General features: G+C 39.9%; 2 protein-coding genes across 9 annotated transcripts in view; one reads left to right on the plus strand and one right to left on the minus strand.

The window, feature by feature from the left end:
- The window catches only part of LOC119735130 (bromodomain-containing protein 8-like), a 28,645-nt gene extending 14,940 nt beyond the window's left edge, over positions 1-13,705 (minus strand). Inside the window, exons 1-7 of one of the 8 annotated variants that reach the window (XM_038208859.1) lie at positions 13,504-13,705; positions 5,867-5,952; positions 4,970-5,071; positions 2,611-2,680; positions 1,893-1,942; positions 1,018-1,221; positions 248-321 (exon numbers count right to left, since the gene is read on the minus strand). In XM_038208859.1, coding sequence (XP_038064787.1) covers positions 248-321; positions 1,018-1,221; positions 1,893-1,942; positions 2,611-2,680; positions 4,970-5,058 — 487 coding nt within the window. In that variant the 5' untranslated portion in view covers positions 5,059-5,071; positions 5,867-5,952; positions 13,504-13,705. Of the gene's footprint in view, positions 1-247; positions 322-1,017; positions 1,222-1,892; positions 1,943-2,610; positions 2,681-4,969; positions 5,072-5,866; positions 5,953-7,184; positions 7,404-8,779; positions 8,869-10,643; positions 10,689-12,062; positions 12,165-13,503 lie in introns of those variants that run through there. The other 7 variants (XM_038208840.1, XM_038208851.1, XM_038208832.1 and 4 more) reach the window with 7 other exon arrangements.
- LOC119735177 (clarin-1-like) lies at positions 7,800-18,483 on the plus strand. Its single transcript, XM_038208886.1, has 3 exons — positions 7,800-9,064; positions 17,450-17,629; positions 18,055-18,483. Exons 1-3 carry the CDS (start codon positions 8,791-8,793, stop codon positions 18,348-18,350), a joined length of 750 nt encoding a protein of 249 aa, XP_038064814.1. The 5' UTR covers positions 7,800-8,790; the 3' UTR covers positions 18,351-18,483.

Consider the following 18,483-nt stretch of genomic DNA (forward strand, 5'->3'; position numbering starts at 1 on the left):
AAATTGCACATCAGATTCACTGACCTCTTCCCCAAAGCTTTTGCACATCTGCTGCATTTTCCTGATTTGAAATTGTCTCATCTTGATGAAAACATGTACAGTTGATATACTGAACTGGCCTGTTAAAGAACTCTGACAAAACTAAGCTTAACTGAAGATGACAACCTAATTTTTTTTCAGCATGCATCCTCATACAATAATATTTCTGGGCCTTACACAAGAATGCTAAAAGATGTGGCCTGCCTACCTGCAGCTGCTGCCTTGGCTGCCTCTGCTGCTGCTCGCTGCGCCTCCTCTGCTTCTTTGGCCGCCCGTTTTTGTCTGATTTATCCATAAAATATCAATATGTTTATAATCAATAAATGCAAGATAAACATTTTGCTGGAATAAAGTATTTGTTTGCTCTTCTGTGGCATTTTAAGGTGACACAAGGCTTTTGTAGTTTTTTTTTTAATTCCTAAATATTTTACCACATATCAACAAGTAATTTCATGAGACAAACTATATCCCAACCTCCTTTCTTTTCCCATTTTCAGTTGCATCAAGATATTTTCATGAAGATACTTTCTTTGCAAGAAGTACAAAGGGCAAATGGTGTCAAATCTGCATGCTTTTGTTTTTGATATTTTGCCAGTATTTTCATTGTCCACAAAGATCTAAATTTTTCTCAACATGGTAAAAATTTTCCAATTGCAGATCAATGCAATGTTTTTATGTATGTTTTTTTATGCTCCAAATTAATGGTGGACTAACCTCCGTGTTAAGTGGGAGAAACCAGGATAAAACATAGTTCAGCTGGGAATATTTTTTTCCTAAAATATCTTCCTTTGTGGATGGGCAGGTGGCAATGTTGGCCATTACCCTAGACTAAACACGCATGTATTTTAAGTTTTGACACACTGTATCCACTTTGCATTTGGTATGTTACCAATCAATCACTGAGAAACAAATCATCACAATCAAATTTTCTCTAAGATTAAGTGAAAATTGTAAACAAAAATGGAGATTGTGACTAACTCTTGAATTTCATCCCACGTTGACTGTAACCTATCGTCCGCCTGGCCACTACGGATCTGTTCTATCTCTTGTTGCAGCTGACGATATCGGGCTTTATCCTCCTCAAGCTGGGCCTTGAGCTCAGTGATGCGTTCCTTGGTCATCTTACGTACGATGAGGTCGCCGGGCGTGTCCACGACTTCACCCCGCTCACTCCGTTTCCGTCTGAGGATTAGAAAAATGTGAGAACCATTCTGATAAGTAGATAAGAATTGAAGCTTTTTCAACATAAAGTATTTTCTTTATTATTATTATTATTTATTCGGCCAAATTACAAGGTACAACAAGCAATCCACAAAAGTAAACAAAACTAAACAAAAATAATCCAATCAAAGCTGGCCAGGATTGACAAAAGTATAATAAAAGACAAAAGTATAATAAAACACTGTGACTCGAAAGCCTGTCAATCCTAACTTGAATGGTACATGTAACATACAAAATATATTTAAAAATGGGTATAAAATTCAATGAAAAATAAGACCGCCTTAAAAATAATACTTAAAAGATAATTAGATTCTAAAGATTAACAGTTACAACCCTGACCACAGTTTTCTCAAAGGCAAGAATAGCTGGCGTAAAAACCTAATAACTGCATATTATACAAGACTAGGGAAAAACAGACAAACAAACCAAAACAAAACTAACAAACAAACAACAAAAAACCCAAAACCCCCCAAAAACAAACACCCCAACACCCCAACAAACAAACAAACAAACAAAACAAGACAGGATAAGACTAAACAAAATGAAACAAAACAATACATGTATGTGACACATCACCCTCCAAAAAAATAGAATATAAGTAAATAGATAAATACAATTGAAAGAACCCTTACTTTGGTGTTTCTACTGTTTCAAGCAGGGCCGAGTACTGACAGGCACAATTCTGCAAGAAAAAAAGTTTGGTACAAACTTGGGTTATGGACCAACCAATTCAATGAGACTTTGTAATCTTACGTGAGCATGTATATGTGAGTTTCCCCCATATTATTGCAAGGAGCCATGCAAAATATGTTTTAAAAAATCCCTTGGCTGCTGGTACTCCAACAAAATTGGGACATCAAACCAACACAGAGTAGTAGTTTACCATACTAATTCCATTAAAAATCTACATGTAGCCAAATCAAGTGTTAAATTGTGGCAGATTTGGTTTGGAAATATTGAAAAAAGGTATGCAACTCATATTACATGTATGCAAATTTCCTTATTTTTTAGAAACTGCGTTTAAAATTGCTAAACCTCTTGTCACTATTGTTGTTAATATACATGTAGGAACAGTGTTTCTAAGGAAAGTCATTAAATTCCAATAATTACTGTCAGAAATTAAGCAGCGATTGCCACTGGGCGCAATCCATACTGTTCATCTACATCAGTGGTCCCATCTTTGAGTGTTCGAGAAACAGTGCAGCGTGCACTATATACATGTATGTAATATGCTTAACATTTTATGGCGACTGATTGGTGACCTAGGAAAGCCTCAGAGGAACAAAGTGAAACTCCCCAGTTCGAAATAGTCATAGCTCACTAGTGGCTTGAACTGAGACTAGTTCTTACCTTTTGTGAGAACCAGTCTGGTGGCCTGCCTGCTTCACCAAATGGTTTGATGGCTCTGCTGACTGACACCCTGAAGTGATATCAACACAGAAATCATGTCAACAGTGGCAAGAAATATGAGCCACCATAATTATGTAACACCTATCAGATCTGACTCCTCCATTGTATCTGCTCCCTATAGATGTAATTCAGTCAGTATCTCAAGTATCTCTGAATGCTTGGAATGTTTTTATACCAGACTACATTTCGTTCAAACAGTCAAAACAAGTCAAAATAATATATTACCTACAATATTGTTCAACAAGCTAACTTCATGCTTTTTTAAACACCCCTATAGCAATGTTATGGTCTGTGCCTCTCGCGAGTAGTCGTAAACAAATCCTGATATGGAGATTGGCACACGTATTGCACGTAATTGCGCGTACTGTGCAATGTGACGCAGAACACAGCTGTGCAAGTGTAGTATGAATTTAGGACTATGAAATACTGACATATGTGACACTTGAAAAGTATTTAAGACCAGCTGGCCGGTGTTTTATCAACCATTTAAGACCGGCTACGTGACAGGATCTCCACCAATAGGAATGGGTAAACTGTCTTAAGTATTTATGAATGACTGATGTTCATCTGAATGTGCCAAAAACTGCGGTACCATTGCTAGGTTCAGTGCAGTGGGAATAGCATTCATGTGTCCATTATTATACGAATAAAACATGGCAGTCACTGAAGAACATCAAAATCAGCCAACATCAATTTCTGCACCTCTTTCCTGAAGTATTTGTCTTATTACAACTCATACATATTGGCATTCATTACCAAAAATTTGGCAAAATTCCTTGCGAGATCTCTCCTATGGAATGCACATAATAATAATTTTTGTGTCTTGAGGGTTTTAGTACAGTGCTACCGGCAATCTCATTTCAATCACTAGTGTTGCATAGTCTAACAGGTTTTCTTTGGGCACTTTCCTGGTACTATATGTACCAACCCGTCGCTCACGCATGCTCCTTTTACTTCTCTGGCGTGTTGGAACACTGTGCTTTTGGCATGTAAAACAAGTGCATTTGGCTCAAAAATTTGTCATACATGTATAAGGCAGTGTTCTCCAACATGTAGAACAAACCTGGCGCCCCGCCATGTTTTCTGCGGCGCCCGCCATGTTTAAGAAGTCCCCGCCAAGCTTTAAAATCCTGCTGCCAGGTTTAATTTTTTTGACTCTACAGTGTACACTTACAACTAAAATAATTGATTTTAGTTGTTTTTCCACACAATAACAATGTATTTCGATGTCATCCCAGCCCGATCGGGGTTGTCTTAAAATCTCGCTGAATCAATCACACGCACGGCCGGCCGTGCAAACACCAGCGGTTCCCCATGCACTGTACGTACTATACTATTAGGTACGCGCGATGTACACACACTGCACTGACAACTGAATCCCCAGTTCCGGAGTGTGCCGATACTTCAAGTAGCGACAACCCCGCCGCAAAAAAATATATCTGTATTAGTACACACACACACCAGCAGGAGTACGTATGGCAGATCTTGCGTGCAGCCAACCGATTTTCTTTTTCTCAGTGCTTGCACGCGTGGTACACAATATAATACGCATTGATGTTTTTGTACGAGGCAAACGAGCTCGAGGCCAAAACACGCGTGCACATGGTGTTCCGATCATGCCGATTGTCAAAAGTTATAAATGGCGACCGTGTATGGGCCCGGTTCCCTAAGAGAACAAAATCCACTTTTAATTTATTTGACTTACCAAACTAGTTGGCGACATTTAAGAACATACAGGTAGGTCATAAATAGAGGGAAATTTGGGGGGAAAATGACGATGACAACGACAAAACGCAACATGAAAATAAAGATGACGATCGCACGGCACCGGCACCACCCATAAAATTGCGTAAAAAAAAAACGTAATTTGTATCCCATTTTGTTTTTCAAAATTACAAAAAGGTGTCATTTGATCTGAGAGAAGTCTGCTTTAGGTTGAAAAGGAAATTTTTGAATACTAAAAAAATCGGGGGAACTGGCCTGGAGAATCGCCTCAGATTGCACCACAGAGCATCTAGAATCCAAAAAAATCGGGGGAACTGGCCTGGAGAATCGCCTCAGATTGCACCACAGAGCATCAGATTGCACCACAGAGCATCTAGAATCCCACGCCGTAAGGGCTTCGCTCTCCGCGCTCACAGAGTCCCCGCCGACCCCGGCCCCAGCACCAACCTTTAATTTTCAAAGTTGGAGAACACTGTAAGGTGTAATAAATCTCTCTGTAACAGTTGGGGGAGCTAGTACAAGGCTCCCATATCCCCAACCATATTCAATCAGAAGGGCAGCAATTATCCCTTACCAATTTTGGTCCCCACTTCTGATGACGGATGAAGCAAGGCAGAGTTTCTCACGGACACTCCACTGGTCTGTTGACACGATGCCAGCCATGATCAAGAAGTATCTGATCGACAAGGTAAGAAACAAAATAATTAAATGACAGGTGATCAACAACCCGCCTATCAGATGATGGGAATTTATTCAGGCGTTGTATATTACTATACCTCATACATATTCATGACCAAAAGTCGAACTGTCACTGGTCCATTCACCATCACGTGTCAGATGCTATTTTTGCTGTTTACCAAATGCGCACGCGAGTATTCACGCACAGGCTAAATGCGCATGCATACTAGACTGTCGCACAGGTTACCTGTGCGACAGTCTACTACGCATGCGCTTTACAAAGCAATCGTGGAACTGCCGCACGGGTGAAGTACGCACACGTGAACATCCCCCAACAGCTACACATGAAAAGATGGTTGCACAAGAATATGATAATTAGTGTTTTCCCGAGCTCAATGATGCCGAATTTGAGAATATTGTGGACAATAAAGATGCCTCCTGTACTAAAAAAAAGTTGTCCACAAACAATTGTTTTTACAACCGTAGTTAATTTATCACAAACTAACTGAACTTTTTGGAGGTTGAGCAATATTATTCTTCTGGTGAGCTGGACAAGTTTCTCCGAAATGTTTTGCCCGTGAGGTGCATACATTGTACTGCAAAAAAATTTGGCAACTGAATATGTATGAGGTATAGTAAAACAAATATATCATGGTTTATTTCGGGTGGACAGTCGATATTAGCTCCCTTCGGTATTGGAAGTTGACAAACTAGTTCCCGAGATTTTGCCTCGGGAACTTTTCGGAGGTCCACCCTCAAACCATGTTATATTTGTATAATGTTAAATAGTCACCTTTGAGAGGAATTCAGGGAACACACAAGACAAACGTTTAGCAGAGATCGGCAGAGATTTGTAAGCTTTCTTCAGGAACGGAAAAACTGTTGAAAAATGAAACAAAGTACACAATGTACATTTAAGTACATGTATGCCTATATGTCGTATTCTCAAGAACATAGGACACATGATGCGGGCGCTTATTGCAAACTAATTCACACCGGTCTGCAGGTGCACAAACCTGTTATATAGCGTCTTTGTGTGGGTGCTAGGCATACACAGCTGCCGCGACATTCAATGTCAGTCTTATCTCTACATGTATGTCACCGTTGAGAAGGTACAGGTACCAGTACATGAATTTATACCTGTATACTTTCTTGCACACTCTTTTTGACTGAGCACATCTGCTTTTGTCAATTTGTTTGGACAAATATAGTGAACACAAAATGTCTGATATTTCAACTACAATTTCAACCTCTTGGCAAATTTATCACAGCTTTTTTATTGATCATCCATTGTAAGGCCACATCCAAATCATTTGGATATGGCTTGTAATTATACATGATACAGCCACTTCTCATAGACGAATCCGGGCACACGATCACTGCACACTCAAAAGGCCCCCTTCAATGGAGAAACCATTGTGCATGGTGTTGTATATGTACAAGCAACCAGTCCCTTAACAGATTATCTGAACAATAGCCACATGCTGAACACTAGTTTTGCCATTAAATGGGGCCTTCATGATAGAATTGATAGCATGCCCGAATTGGTTTATATAGGTACACCGTGTGTTAACTGCATGCAGCCATAGACAAGCCATTTGAACATACATGTAGCCTCCTATATGGGTGATCATGTATCTATGGGCCCAGTTCCTACATGTATCAGGGAACAAAATCCACTTTCAAATTATTTGACCAAACTAGTTGGTGACAAGAACATGCAGGTATGTCATAGATAAGGGGCAGGGTCATGAATTTTTGAGGGAAATTTGGGGGTAAAAACATGGTACACTTGACTCTAACTTGATCTAAACTTAACAGGAGCCCTACACTACACGATCGCCCCAACATGTACAGTCGAACCCTGATAAGAAGAGCAGTGTCATGTACAACGTCGTGCATATACATGTAACATGTATAACAAGCAAAATTTCAGGTCCCAAGTCTTTGTTTTTCTTTGTTTTCCAATACTGTTAATACAAGGTGCCTGTTATAACAAGGTAGTTTGTAAAGTCCTAAGGACCTTGTTATAATCTGTTAATCATTTTACAACAATCATAATTAACCATCGTACATAATCAAACAGTTTACATATCAAAATTTAAAGTTACCTGCAAAATCTTCTACACCTACATGTATGTGTACTGTAATTGTTGTTCCTTATTTCATTTTACTCAGCACATTTCTTTTCACTGTAGATCATGTACTCTTGATCTAATTCACAGAGTGCTGAAAATAACAAAGCTCTTTAACTTAACCCTATCCACCACAACGGCTTCCAAATTCTCCACAGAGTCGATCTGTTTTAGTAATTCTGCAGTAAGCATTGTGGCTACAACCTCGCTCTCATGGAACTCACGCAGTATGCTACCACTACATGAACATGAACATGTAGCTGCTCTCATGCCCTGGTATTGGATTACTTGTGAAGGAATGTTGTCACAAATGATTTTTCGGAACAAAAGATTTGTGTAATTTGAATATATTTTGCCGAGTCAACGTTGAAAAAAATCACTTGGGTGGGACTCGAACCCATGACCTCCTGCTTTCTAGTGCAGCCTCTTACCACTCGAAGGGCGAAACCTAATAATGATTTACATCGCTCCGATGCAAAATCATTAATGATTGATTAAAATGTTTGTGAGGAAAAATGTTTTATGAGGATAAATGTTTTATGAAAAATGTTTTATGTGAAAACATGTAATACGCATCGGGACTTTAAATCACAATTATACAAATCCATTGCTTTTAATAAAGGGTACCATACATATTCAAAATATGGGAAGCCAGTTACTCTCTCAGGGTCTACTGTTAAAGATAACACAGGGAATGAGGTTGGTGTTACTTGCTCATCTACAATGTACATGTACACTCTTCTCAATATAAACATGGAGGATAAGAACGAATGGAAATGTACACTACATATGTCAGCAAAAAACAAGGGAGGTCTGTGACTCTGTGTGCAGAGACTAAAGTCCATATTGCTCAGTTGATATTTCAAACAGTGAATTTCACAATACATGTACACAAGGCGTGTACAACACGGGTGCAAAGGCCACTAATCCATGGACTGCATTTAGCACACAAAGCTAATAGTCTGCCACTATTTCGAAGTGTAGGTTTAAGACACGCCTGCCGACAAGCGACCATCATTTTGGGATTGAGTTTTGTTAAATTAGAATGTTATATTCCCATATTTAACTTGATGATTACATTTATCATAAGATCAGTGAATGGGCAGCTACATGTAGGCAGCATACAGCACTGATGTAGCAAGAACGACTGGCGATTGAATGGAGTGAACAGGCTACAGTATTTAAAGGCTTCTGCATGGTTAGTTGCAACATGGTTGGAAAAGTGTATGATCTTGCAGCTACGTAATTCTCTTCTATATCACTGTGCATGTACGTTTAAGTCAAATATAATATTTTGTACAGAGGTGTGCCAGAGGAGAACTGATCAGCGATTGTCCCTGTTACATGCTGCACTTTATAACAACCGCCACGAGCAAGACTCTGTCTCATGCAGGTCTCATAGATAACTGTACAGCTTCATGCAGAACCAGATTCAGTGAACACTACTGACACATAGCTTCAATTGAATGGAAAACACCCTATACGTCAAAGTCAAAGAAGTTTGAGATTGGCCACTGTACATGTACAGAGGAAGTTGACTTTTGAAAACAGTTTAAAAACCAATATAAAACCCCGAGATATCATGGCCTCCAAACGCAGTAGAATTCCTCTAGCACTGGTCTTCATCTTCTCATTGGCGGCGGTTGGTGCGCTAGTTGCAGCTGCTGCTACAGCCCATTGGGTTGGGGCTGTTGCACTACGGCAAAATCTGATTCTGAATGGCAGTGAGCCTCCACAAGTGCCTGATGAAAATGGCCAAATCCCTGAGTACACGGGCTACATCCAGTTTGGACTGTTCAATGGACAGAAGACATTCAACCCGGGCTTGGGACAGCGTGATACTGTATACTTCGCAGGTAAGTTCATATTAGAGTACATGTACTAAGTTTAGGGCTCAAATTGATAACAATAACACAATGCTTCATGAGAGTGATATAGCCAGCTGTCACGTGCAAAGCATAGTGATTAGGCCAAACACAAAAAATGGTGTGTTTACGGTAACCCGACCGACCTGGAATTTTTTCAGCCAAATTGCCGAAAACTTTTTATTGCCATTTTGAAGGTTGATAATTGACAAATTTCAAACATTTCAAGTACTTTTAATTATTTGCCACGAACAAAAAACATTTTCCACACTTGAATCTGACCATGATTTGACACAAACATACCTGTGTTAAACGTGCGAAAATCGCGACGATCTCAAAACTTGAATTCTCAAACTACAAAAAAAACAATTTCAACAGATTCACTAATTGCTAACCAACGGAAAGAATTAGCCCATCACCTAATGAACAATTCATAACCAACCTCTCAAGCTAGGCTCTCCCCTACCGAGTAAAAAGCTTTGTAAACTAAGAGATCCAACTTTGTTCCCAACCCGGCTATAGCAACCCGTCTCCCACTTATCTGAGAACGACAATACCTTTGACATCCTAATTTCACTGTTGGAGGAACCAATCTCATCTAAATGAAGTTGTAAGTGCCCCATATCAGACAAATTTTGACGGAACATTTTCCTCACGGATTCTTTTGAATCCAGCGGCTGATGATTTTATTCACAAGCCAATAGGAGAGGCGTCACTGAATGGGATAGAGCCATCATTTCTCTCATCTGTGTCTCGAGCACCTCATCAAAGAGTTTGTTTTTTTCCTAAGTTTCTAGAATTGGGAGCATTTATTATCTGGGGTCTTTGGCAGTTTATTTGGTCTGCACCCCTTTTTCATACTACATGGGGCGAAGTGGGGATGGGGCGAAGTGGGGATGGGGCGAAGCGGGGATGGGGCGAAGTGGTTGGGGGCGAAGTGACATGGGGCGACGTGGAAAAGGGGCGAAGCGTCCGACACCCATTTGTACACAGTAACAATAGGAAGCCAAGATGGCGGCACCCATTTGACATTGCTATTGTAGGTTTTTTTTGCTTTAGAAGCATTCTCACCCTCTATATAGGCTAATCAGAAAGTGCTGCCTTTTTCAGATGTCCATTTTTCATGAAATTTCCAGATACATTTGCACACTTTTGCGTATCAAAATTTCAACATGAAATTTCACAAAAATTAGACATCGGAAAAAGGCAGCACTTTCTGATTAGCCTATATAGAGGGTGAGAATGCTTCTAAAGCAAAAAAACCTACAAAGTAAGCCTAAATGTGAAAATCAAAATTTGGCAAAGTCGACACGTTTTTGTACATGTGGATGTGTGGCCTATGTTTACGTAGTCCGAGTAACTTGGACCCAACTTATCGCCTTTTGGCGATAGTGGGGTCCAAGCTAATACCGCGACCTGGACAACATCATCCTGTCAGTCCCAAAAACCAACATTTTCCAACAAAAAACATCAGATTTCACCTTCAAAACGGCCTCCAAATGACTAGATATGCCACCTGAGGTACAAGTAGACATCGATAATTAAGATGGTGGTACTGAAGTTTACTTACGATCCGGAAAAAAAGTGAAATTTTCCGTTCATTTCGGAAAGCTCCCCTCGCGATCTTGAACACGTTAATTTTCCGATCGTGTTTAATGTTTGAACGACGCGATTTCTTCTACATGCCCAGCGTACATTTGATGGTCCCCGTATCCCGAGTGCGATTCCGTTACCGAGCGCGCGCGATGCATCGATTATGATAATGAGTCACGTTTGTAAACACATACATGTGCATTTCGAACTGTAAAAGGGAATCGGGAACCAGCTTGAACTGGTACCCGCCATAAAAGCTGCGCTAGTTCCCGACTCCCCTATTATCGTTTGAAATGCACATGTGTTTACAGACGTGATCCAGTCTACTCATTATCATAATCGATGCATCGCGCGCGCTCGGTAACGGAATCGCACTCGGGATACGGGGACCATCAAATGTACGCTGGGCATGTAGAAGAAATCACGTCGTTCAAACATTAAACACGATCGGAAATTTAACGTGTTCAAGATCGCGAGGGGAGCTCTCCGAAATGAACGGAAAATTTCACTTTTTTTCCGGATCGTAAGTAAACTTCAGTACAACCATCTTAATTATCGATGTCTACTTGTACCTTAGCCCCATAAATGTGGCCTATTTACTGGACTGCCTCCGTAAACATAGGCCACACATCCACATGTACAAAAATCGTGTTGACGGAGCCAAATTTTGATTTTCACATTTAGGCTTAGTTTGTAGGTTTTTTTTGCTTTAGAAGCATACTCACCCTCTTTACAGGCTAATCAGAAAGTGCTGCCTTTTTCAGATGTCTAATTTTTGTGAAATTTCATGTTGAAATTTTGATAGCAAACGTGTAAAAATGAATCTTGAAATTTCACGAAAAATATACATCTGAAAAAGGCAGCACTTTCTGATTAGCCTGTAAAGAGGGTGAGTATGCTTCTAAAGCAAAAAAACCCTACAAACTAAGCCTAAATGTGAAAATCAAAATTTGGCTCCGTCGACACGATTTTTGTACATGTGGATGTGTGGCCTATGTTTACGGAGGCAGTCCAGTAAATAGGCCACATTTATGGGGCTACTTGTACCTCAGGTGGCATATCTAGTCATTTGGAGGCCGTTTTGAAGGTGAAATCTGATGTTATTTTGTTGGAAAATTTTGGTTTTTGGGACTGACAGGATGATGTTGTCCAGGTCGCGGTATTAGCTTGGACCCCACTATCGCCAGACCATGTCCAAATGTTAAAAAAGGCGATAAGTTGGGTCCAAGTTACTCGGACTAATGTTTACGGAGGCAGTCCAGTAAATAGGCCACATTTATGGGGCTATTTCTGATTAGCCTATAAAGATGGTGAGTAGGCCCCTAATGCTTCTAAGTTCTAAAGCAAAAATAAACTACAATTACAAAAGTACACGAGGGTTTGAAGGTTAACTTACTTGAACTGCTAAAAAACACAAGTTCTTTGGCACAAATATTCCTTCATGTACTGCGCAATAGTCGTAGCCTTGTTGCCATTTCGTGATTGGTCAATTAACGACATTGAAGTACATGTACGCAAGTACGTACGGTACCATGTACACGTACGGGCGCCGCATGTACATGTACATGTTCATCGTACAAGGCCAGATTCTGCTTAGTGCAGGTTTTTTGTGACACATTTCGTTCACATAATGATACAGAAAGGGGAAAAGAAAAATCATTTTGTAGCGTGGAAAAATGACTCACTAAGAAAAAAACCTGGTTCCAATGATTATGTCGCGATTTAGCTTTTTAAACTGGGACAAAAAAAAGAAAAAGAAAAGGAATCAAGGAAACAAAAATAGACTTCTCCAAAAATTTAATCTAGTCTCGTAACAATCTTCAAACAAACAAAAAACCACTTCTATCCTAAAATAAGAAAAACACTTTTTCTCAAATACTTAAAAAAAAACTCAATTTGGATCAAAATCCAAGAACAAAAAGAGTTAAAAACCAAAAGGAAAAAAACCCAAAATTGAAATCAAAATGAAAATATATAAATGAAATGAAAGTTTATGAAACCCACACAGCACTAAAGGAAATGACTCTAAAAGCACAGGAATGAACTAAAAACCTGCAACAAGAAAATAAGAAAGAAACAAATGGCAATTTAAAAACAGTTCTTATAAAACAAAACTCCTATGAAACTACAGTCCATGTACTAAAGTATCCTCTAAGCAACATAAGGGTCCAAATGCAAGTTTGCCACTGTGTGCACAAGGGATTAACGCACTATGGACTGCAAGATACTGCACAGTTCAATGGGCCTCATAATGAAATGCAAATCCTCTGGACTGTCTCAATAAACTATTACTTTCTAAGAAGGAGGGAACAAAGGATTAAGGCATGGTCTAGGCTAAATGAATACAGGTCTATGTACATGAAGTCAAAAAGAACAACAACAAAAACCTAGAATAATATGAAAATCAACTCAAAATGCAAGAAAAAGGAACTTAAACTCTGAGGATATTATACACATGAAACTTAAATGCAGGTAACCCTAGACTCAAGCAATTAAAACTTGGGCAAACTTATATTACAAAACTTATTAGAAAATCACACAACTTCAATACTTTCAAAGAATGGACACCTCAAAATGTTTAGAAATGAGCCAAAAGAATAATCAAGTTTGAATAAAAACTTATAACAGTAATCAAAAGTTTCAAAGTTTCTAAACAAAATGGCTAGTTAAAACAACTTCTATAAGAAAAGAGCGGAGACACAAACGATTTCATGTATAGGAAAAAAAACTCAATCTTAAAAGGAGCTAAAATGATACTGAACTGGATAATATGAGTATCATAAAGGCAAATATAAAACTGGAATTATACAATAATAAGAAAAGTAATGAAAACTCACCAATGACTGGACTAGCAGACAAAAGAACCAGCTAGGAAGACACTCTCCAGGTAGGAGGAAATATATGACTACATGTATATGATGTTAAGTAATGTCTCACTGCTGGTCTGCTGGGTAATAATCCCTCTGGCATGACAATGCGGCAGCTTTTATATGGGGGAACTTGTGGGCTAAAATAAACAAACAGGGGGTCACACTACCAGGAAAAGGGGGGGGGGGACATCTAAACTTCACCTAAAATGATTTTCTTTTCTAAGGGGAGCTACTCCTATTTAATACACTATGAAAATACACAAGGAAAACTTGGCCCTGCCACAATTTCACAAAACCCTACTGTGTTTATATCTCGATATTTAAATGAACATTGCAAGCTATCTGCAATGATTCGTTGGACATTAATTTTGTGCATAAACTTTGGGAATGGAAGAATTACTTAAGTTCTCTCTTTAAAAATAAACTTATATTATTCATCTATATTCATGCTTTCTTTAAAAAATTATTTTAAAAATGTACATTTATTAATTTTATGTACATATTATGCGTATTAAATTGATCCCTGTTTTTCTCTTCAATCATAATTGTTTTAATTTTAAAAAAATACCTCCCTAATATCTAAAAAGGACTGATATGAATGCGACCGGAAGAATTACTTCACACTCCAATTCCGTATTCACTTTCATGCATTTATGGGGGTGTGTCTAAACGATCTCACGATGTAATCATAGATCATTTGGACAATTGGAAATTTATTTTTTTTACATGATGTTCATTAATATGAAAACAGACCGTCACTAAAATGATTCTGAACGTATTGTATACTGAGTGCGGACGGATCCCAGGTGCGTAAGCAGCACTACTTGCGACCGCGCTTGCAGCACTGGAGATACGAAGACACCATCAAATGAACGTCGTTCATTGTCCAATCACGAAATGGCAACAAGGCTACGACTATTGCGCAGTCTTCAACTACTGGTCGGCGCCATTTTTGTTTCTTTCGAGTCTGAAGCTTGAGGGCGCTTTGCCTGAGACCAAGGCCAAGCCAGCAGCTTGGTTCCAACCTCGTTTTCCAGGGTGTCGAGCAGTACGCGCCCACCACTACCTGCTTACTATTGGAAACGAGGTTGGAAATAATGTAAGCACTGGGGACGAGGTTGGCTTGGTTCCGCACGCGCAGCGCACTTTTGGGACATTGCCTATATCAAAATGAAAAAAAGTACTGAAAACAAACGTACTTTGTTTTAGCTTCAACTGTTCCTTGTTTCATTCGGTCAGAGCCTTTTTCAGCTTAAACAAATATACCATTACTGTTGATCAACATTTTTTTTTAAAATAAATTTTGTAGGGGCGGGGTGGGGGATTCGGGAACAACTTGTTTGTTTACGTGCGTTAGCAAGTTACGAACAGAAACTTAACTTAGGTCTAAATATGCATAAGTTTTCTTCAAAATACATATTATCCACTGAGCTGAAACTTAGTTGATATGTACCATTCTTTGGGCAAGTTTTGTTACACAAAATCAGCTTGCAGTTGTCATACCTTTAATTAATACAGCCACTTTTATAGAGAGCTAGCTGTATTGGTCTTTGTGTTTCTGTTTAAAGGTGAGTTGTCCGTGCTTTTCAACTGTTCATTTTTTCCCCTAAAACAATATAGTTTTTAGCCTGTTTCACGAAAAAACTCGTGCTTTTCCTCTTTAGGTCAGTATATCCGGTTTGTAAGTGACTGCACGCATGAGCGCCCATTACGGCTAAAAAAACGCGCGTCACTTTGCACAATGATTGCATTATTATACTCCTTGGGCGTATGTAGTAGTTAATTGAAATGACGTTACACTTACGAATCGAACCTGATGATAACCATCTAAAAGGGTTTCATTTTTTTTTGGTAGCCTTGTACAGTCGCCGATCTGCCATGCGAGTAATTAAGGACATTAATACCGGCCCCTATATTATCGAAAGGGGACGTTAACCAGTCTAATACAGGGGCGTAGCAAGGTTTTTAATGGGGGGGGGGGGGGAGGGGGGGGGGCAGGGGTAGTATGTGTAATAGACCATGGCTCCGTGGCGGATATCGGGTGATACTCAGACTATAAGTAGGGCCGGGGGTTAAACATTTCTTGAAAAGAGCACTTGCACATCCGTGCTGAAATGTAGACACTTTTTTTCTCCGGACACTTGTTTTTGGCCTCCGTAATATCGAATAGTGAAGTAGTAGTGGCGGTGGTGGGGGGGGGGGGGGGGGGTGTCAATCTGTCGATGAGGCGCTGTTAAAACCGACAGTTATGCACACCAGCCTGTGCTTTTCAAGGTGATATACATGCGCGCAATTAAAAAAACGGCATCCGTAACGGACGGTGGCACAAAAAAGGGCACGACTGTATTTTTTTAAAGGGTACTTGTTAAGAAAAAGGGCAGTTTGTTAAGAAAAGAAGGGCACCCTACGAATTTGGGGGGGGGGGTGGTTAAGCGCTGGTAAAAAGGGCATTTGAATGGAAACTGGGCAGTCTTTACAAAATATTGGGGGGGGGGGGGGGGTTGATACTCCTGTCACTGATCCCCTCCTCCACTGGCTACGCTCAGTGGCGGGGGGGGGGGGGGGGGGGGGGGGGGTGTGAAACCTTGAAACCTTTTCGCCCCCAGTCGCCCCCCACTGAGATTTTGAGTTTCTAAAAAAATTATCATTGATTTACATGACGCCCCCCATGAAATGTTCCAGCCACCCCCCCCCCCCCCCCCCCCCCCCCACTGAAAAATTCCTGGCTACCGTACGCCACTGGCTACGCTTAACTAGGGAACTGAATTATTGTTTGGTTTAAAATACTTCGAAATGTGCACATTGGTCGATTAGTTGTCTCATTCAAAAGTGAATACCTTGTATTTGTATTGGCCTACTACAAGGAAACTATATATAGCAATTTGAAGATGCGTTGTAAATCATTTCGAATTTGAACTGAAAAAAAAAACAGACTTGTTTTTCTAATTGCTTTTTTCCTTGCATTATAAAATGTATTCAATTTTGAATGAGACATCGAACAAACAAAATCCACCGAAGTAATTGGATTATTTCTTCACAAAATTCGAATTACATGGCTGCCACACAACAATTTGGTTCTCTGAGGGCGAGTTCAGTGTAAACAAAATGAAAGCTCTTTTCAGATGGTTGCAGCTCGACGCTCAAAATCGGAACAAAGTAGATTTTAATTATAACAAATCGAAAGTTCGTAAGAAGAAAAACAAATCGGTTTTTTTTTTTCAAGATCACGAGGCATAGGCCCTAAATCTTTAAAACAAAATCTACATGTATATATCGGGGTAAAACTCGAAAATAGAAGTATCCAACTTTCATGTCTCCTTTGTTTTTCTTTATAAATTCTTTCTTATTCTATCTTTTAATCGAAGACTATTTTAGACGGTTAGACCTCATGATCCTGACTATCCCGACTGCCTCTGGCCGTACATATTATCACAAGCTCTGCATTACGGGGCTTGCGATAGTCTGTATATACGGCCAGGGGCCATGGGCGTCGCGAGGGGGGGGGGGGGAGGGGGGCAAAGCAAAAAAAAAAAAAAAAAAGAAAGAAAAGAAAAGAAAAGAAAAGAAAACAAAAAGAGGCGCAAAGACAAAGTAGTGTAAATTTAATGGTTTGGGGGGTGGGGCAAAATGTCCCTGCCCCCCTCTAAAACTGATAAATCGAGAATGTGTTGAGAAATACAAGCATTTTTTGGCAAATTTTTTTTTTACCCCCCTCTAGAAAAAATCCTGGCGACGCCCATGCCAGGGGCAGTCGGGCTAGATCCTTACTGACAGATCCGCTTGCACATATCGCTGCCGGGGCCACATCGGCCCGGTTCGATGCTCTCAACATGTTCGCAGTGTTTGTCTTTATTGTCAAAAGCAATTCATTTAAACTGTGCCTGTATTATTGTTTTCCTCTCTCATTGAACAGTTTTTATAGAACACGCAGATGTGTACAGCATTGGATACCCGATTTTCGTCTTCCTGTTCATAATAATCGCCGCCATTTTCGCCCTCGTATCAGCCATCTTCGGATTGGTCAACACACTGACGGTTCCCATAGAAACCATTCATGGACCAATTGGGCTTTACATGTGGAACGGCATTGGTGGTAAATCTTTTAAACGTTAACCAACAGTTGCATGGGGCTGTATATTTCGGGCTTCATTGAACATCATGATTCCATCCCTACTTGGGGGGGGGGGGGGGGCATGGGGTGCATTCATTTTTTCAAGGAGGAACCGAAGGCACGATTCAACAGCGCAGTATCCAAATTCAAGATTTTGAACGCGGGGGTGCAGGGGGGGGGGGGGGGGACGTCTGTAGTTACGCTACTGGCCCTACGTCTTCCCCTGCATAGCTGCTACACCGGAAATTGTGATTGCTGCATTGTTCACTTCATTGTTCCAAAACGTCTGAGCCATACCAGTTAAACATTATTGTTCTAAAACTTATCATATAAATGAATTGAAAAATAAAACATCATTAATACAGTATGTTCCTTTTTGTGTGTTTTTATTTTACCTCGTATTATAGCTGTTTGCACTCTGCTCGCCTGTGTCCTTTATCTGGTTCTCCTCCTGACAAAACTCACCGAGAACGTCCTGAACCAAGAAGATATAGACTCCCCCAACAATTTCCGTACCTCTTCTGCATCCTTCCAATATTCCTACTGGTTAGTAGTGGTTGGCTGTGGCTTGTTCATTGTCAATCTTTTCTGCATCTTCCTGGCCAAGCTCCTGGCAGATCCGGACTTCATGCAACAACGCAAGAGAAAACATGACTTCTCAAGAGGGGAGAATAACCTTGGGCTCGACGACATCATGTATTAAAGTTTGTGTACAACATTGTTTACGTGCGTTTTCACAAAAATTGTATACCGACAATTTTGCAAATTTGGTAGACTTGTATGATAATGGGATAATATTGGGAAAAGAATGTGTGCAACGAGTGAAACAAATGAAA

This window comes from Patiria miniata, unplaced genomic scaffold, assembly GCF_015706575.1.
Source record: "Patiria miniata isolate m_02_andy unplaced genomic scaffold, ASM1570657v1 HiC_scaffold_10, whole genome shotgun sequence".
In the NCBI taxonomy this organism is placed as follows: domain Eukaryota; kingdom Metazoa; phylum Echinodermata; class Asteroidea; order Valvatida; family Asterinidae; genus Patiria; species Patiria miniata.